The sequence below is a fragment of the Fusarium mangiferae genome, assembly GCF_900044065.1.
Source record: "Fusarium mangiferae strain MRC7560 genome assembly, contig: FMAN_scaffold020, whole genome shotgun sequence".
Lineage (NCBI taxonomy): Eukaryota > Fungi > Ascomycota > Sordariomycetes > Hypocreales > Nectriaceae > Fusarium > Fusarium mangiferae.
Genome location: NW_024573940.1, coordinates 326,464 through 340,936, shown reverse-complemented (window position 1 = coordinate 340,936; position 14,473 = coordinate 326,464). Strand labels below are relative to the sequence as shown.

Sequence of the window (14,473 nt, the reverse complement as noted above, 5' to 3'; positions counted from 1 at the left end):
ACTTGGAGTCTAGATTGTTCAAGGAGTAAGAATATAGGCAAACAAAAAATTGAATTAGATTTATAATTTGACTAAGCTAATATTAAAGACCTTCCAACTTAGAACCAGGTAGTATCTCATCGGCATGGCGGAATACAGCTCTCCAGCTTGGCCATGGATTGGATAAGCTCCAACTATGAAATGGCCAGGGACACTATTAATGAGTTCAAACAAACCAATCAGAACTTAGAGAAGAGCAACAGCAGCGGCACCAATGGCACCAACCAAGCCAGCGACCTTGCCTGAGAGGCTTCCAGCTCCGTTGACAACAACAACAGGCTCCGAGGTCTTGGCAGGCTTGGAAGCTTCAGTGCTAGCAGGCTTGGAGGTCTCCATGCCAGTATGCTTGCCAGTGGCAGAAGCCATAGTGGTGTGGGCAGCGCAAGCCGTGGGCTCAACGAGAGAACCACCGGGGCCGTCGTAAGGGTTGTAGCCCAGGCACTCAGCCCACTCGGCGGCGCAGGTAGCGTGGTTGGCGTCAGGGGCAACGTTGCAAGCGTCATGGGCCTTGTTGCACTTCTCGAGGCAATCGCCAGCCTTGGCTGTCTCGGTGGCAGTAGGCTTGGCAGAATGCGAGCAGGCTGTAGGGGCGACGAACGATGCGCCGCCATAAGGGTTGTAGCCAAGACACTCGGCGTACTCAGCAGCGCAGGTAGCATGATTGGCATCAGGCGCAGTGTTGCACGCATCATGAGCCTTGTCGCACTTCATGACACACTCATCAGCCTTAGCAGTCTCGGTGGCAGTAGGCTTGGCGGAGTGCGAGCAAGCAGTAGGGGCAACGTATGATGCGCCGCCATAAGGGTTGTAGCCAATGCACTCGGCATACTCAGCAGCGCAGGTTGCGTGGTTGGCGTCAGGCGCAGTGTTACACTTGTCGTGAGCAGCGTTACATTTCGCAAGGCACTCGTCGGTGGAGGAGGGACGAGCAGGGATGGAGTCAGTAGCAGTTGGGTAGATAGGAGACGAGAAGGCTGTGTCGGAAGCAGCGGCGGGTGAGGCGCTTGAGAGCTGCGCGGCGCTGAGCATCAGGCCGAAGAAGACGGAACGAGTGTTGGAAACCATTTTGATGGAGAAACGATTGTGTTTGCGTGCTTGAAAGGGATTATGGTGAGAGTGAAGTGAGGAAATACTTTACAAGGCTATAGAGTCGTTGGTATTTATAAAAGTAGGCGCCGTGTCTCGTTGTTAGTGTCTCTCGTGTAGGTAATTTAAAATTACATCTGTGTCATCACAATTCCTCCCCCGCATTCTAGGCACTCGGTCACAAAGGTCCTTATGTCGTATAGAATTTGTTCGTATTCGAAGTCACTAGGCAAGATACATTCCTCTAGCTCAGGGAGATGAGACATTCAGCCAATCACTGGGCAAGAATAACAAAGGGAGGGCCGTAGACTTTGTGGCGTTGAGCACTAATATGCAGTGTCTCAGGAACACCCAGCCAAGTGCCGTGATCTCCCTGGATCTGGAGGAACAGTTACGTCGAAATAAATACTGAGAATGGAGTGATGTCTTGTATTTCACGCAGTTAGGGTCATGAATCGGAAAATTACACATATCTTCCGAAAAGAATAGTAATTAATAAACAGTCAAGCTACAAACAAGATTTCTGTCATAGTTATGAGCTTAATTCTCAACCTACTGATCGCCTGGGCAACCGTAAAGTTCATTCCATTTATAGACCGCCCAACGAGTCACGTTGATCGTTAAACGCATGCCGGTCGATGATTGGGTGAATAAGTGTCAGTCTGGAACATAGGGCTGGCTTAGACATGCCGACATCCGAACCGAGGCAATTCAGCCAGAGTACAGGACACCCTTGAGTCGGTATCGAAGCCTAAGCTAGTAGGTCAGTAATTGTTTCTTGTGGGCTTCCTTATGTGGAGAACCCCCGTCCGCTCCAGGTGACGACATATTGTGAGCAAGACCTTCTACCAGGGCTGTAGTGCAACGAACTTGGTTACTTGCGATAATCCCGAGCTTTATCGCTACGCAGAGAAATGCCAGTGTGACTAGCCAAGCGTCTCGTGTGTAAGGAAATCCAGTTTCGTACCTATGTCGGCTACTGTTAGAGGTATTTCTACGTCTCTCCCCCAAGATTATGTAGCTAGTTATCACAACCTGGCGCATCCAGGCGTATTGCGCACAACAATTGGCACTAAAGTACCTTTATACTGACAACATCTATGGCTTGAAGGGCGGAGGTCAACAAAATTGAGCACCTGTCCATGATGACAGAGGCTAACAGAACTAGTTTGCGTATTTCTTTAACGAGCATTCAAAAGCCGAGACGGCGACGTCCTATCCAGGTACGGTATCGACCGTTTATTCGGACTATTATGCAAGGGTCTAGGTCAACCTGAATGGACCGCCCATGAGCGATTCGCTACTAACACAAGTCATGCAAAGAAGCGCAACTGGCTTGAAAAAGGCATTGAAGAAATTACAAAAACCAAAGACACTCGGGAATGGCTGAAACACTCGATGATACAAGCTTGCCGAAGGCAAAAGTTAACGACGTGCCCGATAATTTCAATCACCCACACGGCAAGCTCCAAAACCACACCCCTTAGAAAGGTCTATTACTTACCTACAATGTTTATTACAAGCACGGGATATGGTTGTCGAGGTTGACCACTTCAGCGAAGAGCCACTCAACCATTCAACCTCATCTCGCCTTCGGTCAAGTAGTCTCGATCAAGCTCAATATCCTTGAAGCTAAAAGCCGTCCCAGATATGCAAACGACGTCGGAGCGCTACTGCTTAGACATTTTCAAGGCAATTATACCCATACTCTTTTAACGGTAAGCCGGGTCCAGCTGACAAGAAAATGGATTTCGATATGGTAAACTTACAATTATGATACCTATAGATATCACGACCATTTAAATATAAAATAAACATAATAATATAGAATATAGTGTTATAACTATTATATATCCATATTAAAATAATGGCTGTTTTGCAAGATAAAAAGGATTTATCAGCAAACAGTTAAGATCCAGAAATGCTGTACTAATGAATTTCATTCCTCCGGGATTCTTATCACATCCAAGACAAGCCGTATTATCCCCAAGGCTTCCCGTCATTCTCGTCCATCCCGGTCCTTGATGTGGATCTTTTGCAAAATCTGCCCAAGCTTTCATCATGTACTTACTCAAGGCAATTTGGTCCTGAGTAGAAGGAGCATACTTTTCAAACTCTTTGTATGTGCCAAACACAATAGGGATCTCAGATGAATGAAAAGCACCGACACTATTGAGCCCGTATTCTGGTAGGATCAGAGGTGCCTGCGTATTAGGAAAAGTCCCATTGAATAAGTAGCGCCATGTTGGGTTTTGCGAAACTGCAGAGGCCTTTGAAACAAGAGAAGCGGGCTAAAGAGAGAAGATTGAGTTAGTTTGGAGACCGATACAGCAAATTTGAAGGCAAAAAGAACAGGCGCGATTTTCTATCCTTACTTACACATTTATACAGAATATCGGATGCCAATTGTGACAGTGCCAAAAACAAGGCGACTGCTCCTTTGGAAGTTGTGCGCACAACTTGATCTCGTATGAACCCTGCGACTTGATCGCCAAGCATCCGAGCCGAGAACTCGTATGCGGCATCCGCAGACTTTGATTCATAAAGCTCTTTGAAAAAAGGTTGAAGAAACAATGAAGCTTCAAGGCCATTGCTTCCTATCAACATAGGAACAGGAGCAGCATGCCCCGAAGAACGACGTATGATTTGAGGGGTGGCCAGTTGAGTTACGCCATCGTTAGCGGGAGTGAAAACAAGGGCTTCTTCCTTTACCAGAGATTTAATCTTGGAAGCATCGACTTTTCTGACGCAATCTAACTCACTACTAGAGCCATCGCAGGCCAGATGCTTCACAAGTGAGCGCCAGCTCTTCAAGCCGTCTGCGGGCGAAGCCACACTGACACTGGCTTGTCCGCTCTGTAGTATGGCTGCCCTGTAAGGCAGTGGGCTTGGGGGAGCAGTGAGTAGCCGGTCGACAGAGGAAGCACCAGAACTTTCACCGAAAATGGTCACTTTTTCAGGGTCTCCTCCGAACGCCCGGATGTTCTGTTGCACCCATTCAAGCGCTAGACGTTGATCTAGGAACCCAGCGTTTCTATGATTGGATGGGAGTTCTGGTGAATTGGAGAAGCCAAAGACTATTGTTTCTTGGGTCAGCATTAAATAAAGTAAAGGTGGATCAGATCAGACCATTTGTTCGATAGTTGGCCGATACTACTATAACATCTTGGTATGCAGCGAAGAAAGCACCGTCATAGTTGGGCTGGCCTGCGTTACCAAACTGCAAGTTGCCACCATAGATCCAAAACATCACAGCCTTATTGCGTGTAGTGGTGCCTGGGACATAGACGTTGAGGAAGAGGCAATTCTCGCTTTCTTCAGAGGTGTCCACCAGGGGACCGGGTTCTATGATTCAAGTAAGCCTTGGACTCAGCCATGTTGAAGAGCCAAGTACCTGTGTTCTCTATGCATTTTGGTCCCCACTCTCTTGCTTGTATGGTTTTGGAGGACTGTTTCACAGGCTCTGGTGGTGCGAACCTCTTCAGAGGTAAATCGGCAAATGGCACCCCCAGAAATTTGTCCACTGTGGGCGAACCTGCCTCTACAACCGTAGCGGTACCAATGATTGTTCCCTGTTTTAAAGAAACGCTCGGAGTAGCACCGAGGCTATCCAGAGAAGGCACATTCTGTTGAGGTAGAGCAAGGGAATGGGATACAAGCCAGACAGGCAGGAGAATGTATCGAGAAAACCACATTGACTGTGATGCTAGGGACTTGAATAGATGACGGTACAAGGGATCGAATTGTATACAAAGAGAGCTGGGAAGCAAAGTGAAGGAGCACTTTTGAAGCAGATGAATCGCCAGTCTTATAGTAAACTTGAGTAAAGCCACATAGCTCCTTGTAGACCAGAACGAATAGCTGCGTTAGTTCTAGTTTAGAAAAACCAACTTCTCCATTAACTAAAACTGGCTCGTCAGCTAACAATATTTAGCTGGCGGAGAAAACAGGCTCAAGTGGCGTTGGGGAGGACTCCATAGGCCTTTTTAGATATGCAAGGCGCATATGCCTCCTATTGGCTTTTAAATGCCCCTGGGACCTTATTGATCTCTTTACCCCGCAAAGTTCTCAAATTTTAACTCAGCTAGAAAAGTGATTATTCTCTATAGATTGGGACTAGCTCATCAGCTGACAACCTTTAGCCAATAGAGAAAACATACTCAAGTGGTGTTATGGGAGACTCTGTAGACTTTTGAGATATGCACGGCGCATATGCCTCCCATTGGCTTTCAAATGCCCCCGAGACCTTGTCGATCTATTTACCCCGCAAGTTCTTAAATTTTAACTCGGCTGCTAAGCTAAGGTACCGAGGCCCATTCTTTTTATTACTTACTAAACATTCGACTCAGAGCATAACTCTTTTCAGAATCACTCGCTCTTTATTAATCTCGGCCTAATTCTTATCAAAAACGGAGGTGGTTTGCAGGAATTTCCTTCCAATTTTGGATGGGGTAATCTCGAGCCAAGACTAGACTAACTGTCAAGATGTGCCGTAGCGTGTTTCTTTCCGGGATTTAGCTTCTACAAGACAAAAGACGAGGGACACTGGTCGACGTCTAATCGATCTCTGACCAACTACTTTACATCTGAAAGTGGACATTATGGCAGTTGTAGTCAGAAACCAGTGAAACTACTTTCTCAAAGTGCTGGGATTCGTCAGCACGAAGTATGTGATGTAAGGGGCTGTTTTGACAGACATAATGCTGGCTCTCGGCTTTACATTCACTCATCTTGTAGGTTCAATGCTATGAAGGACGGGAACTGGTTCTAGCTGAGCTCCAACTTGCAGCTTTTGAATAAGAATTTAGGCTCCAAATAGGGGCTTATCAAAGTATGGATCGTGGCACAAGAATTTGGCGCAAACTTCCAGGGTCATGAGGCTGAAAGTTGCGAGTGATCATACATAATGTTGAGAATGAAGAAATTACCGACATGTTCCTGTGCGTTCCCGGGATTGATCTTGTAGATTGATAAGGGAAACATCAGTCAACAACTGCTATCTAAGGCTATCCACCATATATATTCAAGTATTCGTCAAAAGTGACTTTTTCAAGCTTTCGGCCGCAGGTAAAATAATAAAGAACACAGCTACCAACGAATACAACGACCTGCTCATCCTCCAATTTCCTTCCTTCCTGCTAGTGGTACAGAGAGACTCAAGACCCCTTCATATCATACTAAGAGAAAGCTTCCCGTGGTAAGATAAACTACTACATGTATTCTAATGCCTCCTCACTGTCCAACGTTTGGAAAAACTCATATGCAACTCTCCCAATCGCCCAGACTCGGGACATGCTTTCCATTACTAGTTTCCACTTCTGCAGCTTATCCCTTAATATCTGCCGGAAGGATGAAAGAGCAGACCGAAACTGGTAGATGTATACAATGCCAGCCAATAAGAGGCTATAAACAGCGAATGATGGACAATACTTAAGTTCATCCCGACTCATGAGACACCCGGTTATGGTTGAGACCATGTCCGCAGCCTGTAAGGCTACAGAATCTGACGAATCAGACTGAGAGGTCTGGGGATAAGGCGCTGAAATTGGAAATATTACCGATTGATGCAAAAGACAGAGAGTTGTGTAATACTTCAAGTGCAAGAGCGCTGGCCAGAATTCATGTCGAGATGGGTTCCAAGAGATCGTTGGGAGGGATTTTCGATGCCAATCAACTAAGACTTGGTCACTGAAATTTACCTCTCTGGCTCCCGAAGATAGGAGAGCTGTAGCCGAGTAGTGCCGTGACAAGATGCAACCAATAGCCTGGCAAAGCTTAACGCATTCCAAATAGTACTGGACCTGCGCTGGTGTGAGAGAATACTTGGAGTCGCTGCGCGAATTATGCTCGGCAAAGTCTTGCGCACTTATCATCGCTACATCCGAATCCTTGAGATTAATGCAAGGAGCTCGGCCAAAGGACATTGCAGTAAACCTGTCTCGGGTGAAAAGAGTCCACCATATGCGCTTACGCATACTTTTGTCAACAGCGCTTAGCTGAGATCCATCGACACAGCGGTGTAGGCCACAGCCTTGCGCCACGGCAATCGCCAGACGGGTCCAGTCGCCGAGACTCTCCACCGCGTCCGCCGAACCTCCTTGATACCAGCCTAGGAGTATCAATGACTGGATTATAACTAGACGATCATCTTCGTAGTTGGCATCATACAGAGCTTTGGCTCGTTTGTAAAAGGCGGAGGCAGAAACTTCTGCAGTAGCATTCTCAAGGTGTTCAGCCCTGTAAATATGGCTCCCGGTGAGGAGAACACATTGAACAAGCAGTATGGAAGGTGGGTCGTCAGGATCCCGATATTGGGACATAAAGCGAGTACGGTTGATGACTGGTATCATGGGATGAACCCATGCGAAGTAGGATTCGACAAGTTTATCAGCAAGTGACCGCGGAGGGAGGAGAAAGGCTCCTCGCTGTTCCAGTATCTGGTTCTCGACATCATCGCTTTTAGTACGGTTGGCTTTTGTACCTCGACTGCTGTCAGGCAGCAGATAATGAATAGCATTTCCCGAGTTCTGCTCTTGGTGGGTGAGCAAAGTTGCATGAGAAGAATCGCCAAGGTATGCAACAAGGCCAGGTTCGGTAATTGAAGGCCAAGGAGATGTTGGCTTCATGACGTTGTCCACGTATAGATTATGCTGCGTTTGGCCGCTCTCAATCTGTAGCATTTTTAGAACCGCACTCATCAAAGAAAATAAGAATCACTCTACTGATGACTTGTTTGGCTGGATTCTTCTGAGGTCTGAGACAACCGAGGCCTCGTCTCGAGACCCATCCGTCGCGATCTCGTCTCTCGCAAGCCGATTTTGCAATGCCCGCCGAGGGATTGGCAGGCGGCATGGAACCCCGCGATGGAGACAATTGGAACATGGAGCACCTCGCTCTTGCATATCGCATCGAATCTGAGTATGCAATAGTCAGCGACTGCTGTTGAACAACGTATAAGTTGATATCAATTGCAAGACAAGGCTCGGATAGTGGAAAACTTAAACGTAGACATACTTTGCGTGAGCGGCATTTCTGAATTGATTGTCAGCATTCAGACTTCATTGGTGAGAGGCCAAATTTGAAGAGGCTCTTTTCGAAGTAGATACTCCAGAAGATCAACTTGCAGTGAGCGGAATAAACGACATACCTCGCAGGCTTTCAGGCCTCGCTGCCTATGGTAGACACAGTCCTCGTCAGATTCCGTTGAAACATTGATGTGTCATGGCAGGGTCCCTCCTACATTTGTGACATTATCACTCTGCGATGCGGTGGAATTGATCTGCATTGAATGTGTGGTTACAGGGCAAAGTCTGTAGAGGAATGCGTGTAACGGTGAGAATGCTAAGAGATGCCGAACTGATAAACGAATAAGCAGTAAATGTTCCTGTCTACTGTGCGATCCATTTAATTGTTCTGTCGCCGACGCCGCTAACGTCATGAGGGCGATGATCAGCCCCTTGCGCCAGCCAGGCCCCCTCTTGGCTGATGTTGTTTTGCTATTAGGCGGCACGGAGCCAACTCCCAAAGACATAGCAAACCCAAAACAAAGGACCTCCATATTGTTCGCACTTAGACTAGTAGGGGAATCCCCGCAAGCCAGGTATGTATGTATACAGCACTACTTTGGCGAAACACACAAACTAGCGAAAGAAGGTGTCTGTTGGAACTAATGCATGGCGCAAACCATCATCATTGGTTGATGGCGCAGGTCCTCGCATTCTGCTAGCACAAATCAAGACCTCAAGGTTTGTTCTAACGCGGAAGAATTCTACCCCGAGCGCTAATAGTCTTGATTTGCCCCTCCATCACCAGGGGCCGTCCGCCTCTTGTTATTTTACATTCATCTGCCATATCTTATCTAAAGTGTTGTTTGTTTCAATTGGCAACACACCCTGCGTTCTTCTCTGCGGCTGTTCTTATTACCCATGGTGCGACGTCTGAGAACACAATCTGGTTGTTTGACCTGCCGCCGCCGGAGGAAAAAGTGCGACGAGACGAGGCCGCGTTGTGCTCTCTGTATGAGAAGCGGGATTCATTGTGTATGGCAAGCAAGTCAATTCGGATCTGAAGAGGGTCGTGTTGGCGCTCTGATGACCATCCGAGATCATGCATCATTTCCAAATCTTCTCAGTTCTACAAATAATCTACCATCTTCATATTATGCATGCAATAGCCCCAGTTCTGGCATACCCACTTCTTTTACACTTCTGATCAAGGATCTTCGAGTTGAGATGGCAGCTCGATGCCCTGAGTTTCTATCTTTGACTCTCGACCCTTCAACTCTCACGCAACGTCACAGCATTCAGGAAATAGCTGAGGAGTTATTCAGATACCGCTATACATGCGACGCGTCTATCACATTCGTTGCTACAGCACAGATGCTGCAATACCCAGACACATACAATCACATGTTGGGTTTCAGATGTATGGCGCTGGCCAAGTTGAGGAATTTCTTGTTGAGACCCGAGCTATCCCATATGACAGATGATATGCTCTGCGCATCAGTTGTCAATATGACCCTCCTAGCATTATCTGATGTAAGAACCACCTCTCCCTCTCGAATTCTCTTAATAACAAGTCTTTCTTGGATAGCTTTTCGGAACTGGAGACGGCGATGCTGCGTTCAGCCATTGTTCCGCCCTGTTGCAGATCATGAGCGGCATGGATTATCAGTCTAGCTCGAGAATGATGACCCGTATGCCCTTTTTTAGTCGGCTTGCGATTGAAACAGCCATATTTGGCACTTCAACTCTGGCCATATTCCAAGAAAATCCAGATTGCAGAATGTGGCCAAGTGCATGGGAAAGGCTCGAAAAGCTCTATGCGTGTGAAACCCATCATGCATGCGGTGACATCGACGCTTCACCTCTCCTCCGAGGTCATCCAGATCTCTTCTTCCTTCTCTTAAAGCTTGTTGAACTGAGCCGGGTACAAGACCCAGTGGAAAGAGGTGGCCGTTTGTCCGTCATAGAGCATCGTCTCTTAACGCTCAAGCGAGACAACTTCCACATATACGGCCGCAACGCAGATGGCGAAGCGACTCACTTATGGGGCATCATCTGGGAGCACGTAATCTCAGTCCTTGGCATCTATGTCACGAGTCTTCGAAACCCTAATTACTGCTCTAGATCACCACAGATCTCAAAACAAGTCAAAGCCGCATTGCCAGCGTTGAAGCTAATATGGGGGCTTCAGAATGACAAGTCTATAGCCTGGAAATTACCATTCGCAGCCCTAGACGTCGGAATAGTACGAAATGTGGGTGTCCAGACATTTTTGATGATTGTTGTCTGTGCTGTTGATGACATAGAAGACCTAGAGCTGCTGGTTCGCCGATTCTACCAAGGAAAGGCATTTATCTCGGAAGCTTATTTCCAGAAACTTCAACAGGTGATTCAGACTGTCAGACGTCGGAAACTTGATAATTATGAAATTTGTACTGGAAATGCAACCTTGCCTTGTAATGGAAAGCATGATGGTCTTGATATCCTTCGACTAAAATCATAGGACAAAGGTCTAACAACACCATACAGTATGCCTACTAAAGTATATTAAACTTGCCTCTTTTTAAAATCTTCAAATAAAATCTAATAGCATATGCCGATGAAAACAATTTTCTTCTACAATGCCATGGGAGACATATTTAAGGAGTTCAGATATCATTTAGCCTCTATAAAGCCCTTTCAAAGTCATTTCTGACGCGTTGTGACAGTTCTTCATCTGCCAACACCCTAATTGCTGTCATCGCCAGCCCTCTGGCACAATCCATAGCTGCTTTGTGAGCACCCCCCTTTCCAGCACACGTAGCAAAGTCTGGATGGTGTATGGATACATCTGAGGTAGTAGGGATAGCAAAACCACCATGGAAGCCCGGAACACGGTAAGAAACGTTACCCATGTCCGTAGAAGCAGGCACGTTCTCCTCTGGCTTTATCTTCAGTCCCAGCTTGGCCATTTCCTCGACGTAGGTGTTCGAAAGGGTGCTGTTAACTAAAAGGTCGCTGTATAATGGTGCTCTAAATTTGTTTGGTCAGCAGACCAAAAGGAGATAGAAGTGGTGAAACTCACATTTCATATTCCACCTGGCAATTTGCTGCTGCAGCTCCGGCCTCGAAGCAGGCATGCACTCTCTTGACGAGGTCACGGCATCCAGCCAGCGTGGGACTGCGAATGCACCAATTCATTCGAGTGTACTGGGGGATAATGTTGGGAACTGTGCCACCATCCTCGAATACACCGTGCACTCTCTCATCTGGTCTAATCTGCTGTCGTAACATGGAAACATTGACATATGCAGCAACAGCAGCATCTAACGCGTTGATCCCATTCCACGGTTCCGCACCCGCATGCGATGCTCGGCCCTTGAAAATGACCTTGGTCTTGTATGCCGCAATGCTCCTCGTCCCAGCTATCCCATCGTACACCAGCCCATCAGAGTTTGGTCCCGAGGTCATTGGATGTGACATCAAAGCCGCCGCGATATCCTGCGGAGGATCAAAAGCCCCAGCCTCAAGGAGCTTAATTTTACCGCCTCCACCTTCTTCAGCTGGCGTTCCAAGGATGCGCAAGCGCCCAGGGAGCTTGGTCATCTGCAGAGCACGGGCGGCGCTGACAAAAGCTGCGAGAGAGGATGTAGCGATGAGGTTATGGCCGCAGCCATGGCCGATGCCTGGGAGTGCATCGTATTCAGCGCAGAAGACGACTTGACGACCTCCGGAGCCGAATGTTGCTTCAAAGGCGGTGTCGAGGCCCCATGCGTGACGTTTGACTTGAAAACCGTTATGTTCGAGGAAGTCGGTTAGTTTGTCGTGGGCAAAGACTTCTTGGTATGCGAGTTCGGGATGGGAGTGGATGCTGAGGTTGACTTCTTGGAAGGCGGGATTGAGAGCATCCAGTGTCGAAGCGATAATTGAGCTGCACTGGTCGATAATGTCTACCTTCTGTAAAGGCACAACATCGCCAGGTGTTGGCGCAAATCGGCCGGGGGAGGAAGTTGAATCAATCACCATCATTTTGTCTGAGGGGATGCAAGTATATTCTAAGCTACAGGACACCGTTGGATGCTTCTCACATGACATGCATTGTTATATACTACTCTCGACTCGCAGGCCAATGTGGATTTGTTCCGAGGAGTCTTGATTGCCGGTTCGCGTCCCGGGTGATTCAGTGCGTTACCAGTACCCCAGTAATGGCCAGTCCCAAGCCACTGAAAGCAACCCCAAGCGGTTATCAACTTAGTGAAGAGGATCTCCAGAGCTGGGGTAAAGAGCCAAACCCTTTCTGGACGTGTAGCCGACGAAAGATAGCGGGCTCCACTGAAATTGCCGACCAGTCTCATAAGTAAGATCTCCTCACTCTGCAACTTCAATCACACATCCACTTACCTGCTCATTCATCTTATGATTCCTCTTATCTCGTTCGATATTGCTTGTTTGGTCATCATCTTCGGCTATCGGCTATCACTCCAAGAGTGGAAATAATAATGTCCTCATCTCCCTCCACTGCAACTTCACCAACGCCACTAGGCCGATCAGCTCCGAGATCCCGCAGCGGCTGCTGGACATGCCGAACCAAGAAGGTCAAATGCGACGAGATACGTCCTGTTTGCCGACGATGTCTACGCCTTAAGCTTAGCTGCGATTATGCACCTCGACTCCGCACCTTTCCTAAAGGGTCCTCAGCTGGAACGTTTGTCCACTCAAGCCTCGACTTCTCTTGCGTTGAGCCCAAGCCTCGTGGAGATGTACCAAATAAGCCTTTTTGTGGAAATCCTCGGCCTGGAAGTGAGGAGATATCACCCTCATTGAGCACGCCTTTCCAATGGGGCACTTACGGGATGGAACTCGGCAGTGAAGAGATCGAAGCGATACAGTACTTCCGGGAGTCATTTTCGCCACTTTACATCATGAAGAAGCCAGAGTACTCTGCATTTGCGATTATGCTACGCCTCGCTACACATGATCCTCTTGTACTACATATGATACTTGCGATTGGAGGCTGCGGTATCGATTACAGGCACCAGTGGCATGAGAGACAGTACGGTGTATCGACAGATGGTGGCCCCTCAAAATACCGGACACTTGGGCTCAAGCAGTATTCCGAGGCATTGCGAGAACTACACACCATATTGGGCCATGAAGAAACAGCCGCGTCTGCCAATCTTGATTCACTGACAAGCGGGTTGGTCCTCATGATTATGTATGAACAACTCCATGGCGATACCAGATGCAAGGGACTTGCCAGCCATCTAAACGGAGCAGCACTTATTTTCAAGCATCATTATGCTGATATCCTACAACGCGCCAGAGATACAAGTCAGTCAGTTCCTTTAATGAGAACAACCCAATCAGGAAGTCCTCGGCATCTATCCCAATTTTGCGCTCGGCTGATAACAAGAGTCTGCGGAATGGACGCTACAGCGGCATCTTTTGGACTCGGCGGGCAGGTCACTAGGGTGATCTGCAGAACCTTGCCAGAAGGCGACGACAAGAGCAGTTTGCCGATGGGTCCAATCAAGAGATTGTCCAGTCTCCACGCTTATTCTGGACCGCTTTACCGTTTGGTCTGGGGTGATGACTACCCCGCAGTAGAGCTGGTAGATGATCTAGAGAACCAGCAGGTATTTGAACTGCTGGAGGCTAGTGTTCAGCTACGGTACCTTATCTCCGAGATGACGAGTCTTCAGCCCGTTGGTGGTTCAGCACCAGCTCTAGCTGCGAAAAAGGTTGAGAGCGCGATTCAGGAAATTAGCGAGAGATACATCAATATTCTTGAATTTGCGTCACGGCTCACTTCAGCTACTGATAACTCTCACTCTATGGTCCCGACCATACGTTGGGTAGTGCCTATATACTACACCGAGGTCCTCGACTTTCTCCGCATTGCCAGGACCATACACCCTCCTCTAGAGCTATCACTTAATGACGGCAAATCGATCCGTAACATCATGAATCTAGCTTTTCAAGCTTACAAACACGGAGGAAGCGCGGCCATGGTTCGGATTGCCCGTCCACTATTCATGGTGGCTTTAGAGACTGATGAAGAACTCCATGTTTCGTGGATTCTTGAGAAATTCAAGGGTTTGGAACGGTTTGGGGAGCATTTTGCGCGCGCGCGTGACTTCTTGGAGAGGGTTTCGAAGATGAGGCCGGAGTTGAGGACGAGTATCGATCTACGGACTACGTTCTCGAATCAGGCTACTTCGATATGCTTGTGCCTAATGTAAGGGTTATCAAAGGACTAAACCTGAGCTTCGATAGTCTCAAATACAGAGACGCTTGTAGGATTCGATCTGCTTCACCGTGTGCCTTGTTTTCGAGGTAGGCTCTTATTGGTATATCGGGATTTA

At 47.7% G+C, this 14,473-nt stretch overlaps 6 protein-coding genes across 6 annotated transcripts; 2 read left to right on the top strand and 4 right to left on the bottom strand.

Annotated features, from left to right (window-relative positions):
- Positions 1–225: 225 nt before the first annotated feature.
- FMAN_14456 (uncharacterized protein) lies at positions 226–1,104 on the bottom strand (the record flags this gene model as incomplete). The annotated part of the gene is made up of 1 exon (XM_041825154.1): positions 226–1,104. The coding sequence occupies one exon, from the start codon at positions 1,102–1,104 to the stop codon at positions 226–228; it is 879 nt and encodes a 292-aa protein (XP_041690564.1).
- Positions 1,105–2,984: 1,880 nt separating this feature from the next.
- Positions 2,985–4,820, bottom strand: FMAN_14455 (uncharacterized protein; the record flags this gene model as incomplete). The annotated part of the gene is made up of 4 exons (XM_041825153.1): positions 2,985–3,395; positions 3,505–4,202; positions 4,255–4,470; positions 4,520–4,820. 4 exons carry the CDS (start codon positions 4,818–4,820, stop codon positions 2,985–2,987), a joined length of 1,626 nt encoding a protein of 541 aa, XP_041690563.1.
- Positions 4,821–6,619: 1,799 nt separating this feature from the next.
- FMAN_14454 (uncharacterized protein) lies at positions 6,620–7,805 on the bottom strand (the record flags this gene model as incomplete). The annotated part of the gene is made up of 2 exons (XM_041825152.1): positions 6,620–6,664; positions 6,825–7,805. The coding sequence occupies 2 exons, from the start codon at positions 7,803–7,805 to the stop codon at positions 6,620–6,622; spliced, it is 1,026 nt and encodes a 341-aa protein (XP_041690562.1).
- A 1,551-nt stretch (positions 7,806–9,356) lies between these two features.
- Positions 9,357–10,632, top strand: FMAN_14453 (uncharacterized protein; the record flags this gene model as incomplete). Its single annotated transcript, XM_041825151.1, has 2 exons — positions 9,357–9,662; positions 9,718–10,632. 2 exons carry the CDS (start codon positions 9,357–9,359, stop codon positions 10,630–10,632), a joined length of 1,221 nt encoding a protein of 406 aa, XP_041690561.1.
- A 163-nt stretch (positions 10,633–10,795) lies between these two features.
- On the bottom strand, positions 10,796–12,137 carry FMAN_16249 (uncharacterized protein; the record flags this gene model as incomplete). Its single annotated transcript, XM_041825150.1, has 2 exons — positions 10,796–11,141; positions 11,194–12,137. 2 exons carry the CDS (start codon positions 12,135–12,137, stop codon positions 10,796–10,798), a joined length of 1,290 nt encoding a protein of 429 aa, XP_041690560.1.
- A 470-nt stretch (positions 12,138–12,607) lies between these two features.
- Positions 12,608–14,350, top strand: FMAN_14452 (uncharacterized protein; the record flags this gene model as incomplete). Its single annotated transcript, XM_041825149.1, has 1 exon — positions 12,608–14,350. The coding sequence occupies one exon, from the start codon at positions 12,608–12,610 to the stop codon at positions 14,348–14,350; it is 1,743 nt and encodes a 580-aa protein (XP_041690559.1).
- Between the last annotated feature and the right edge of the window lie 123 nt (positions 14,351–14,473).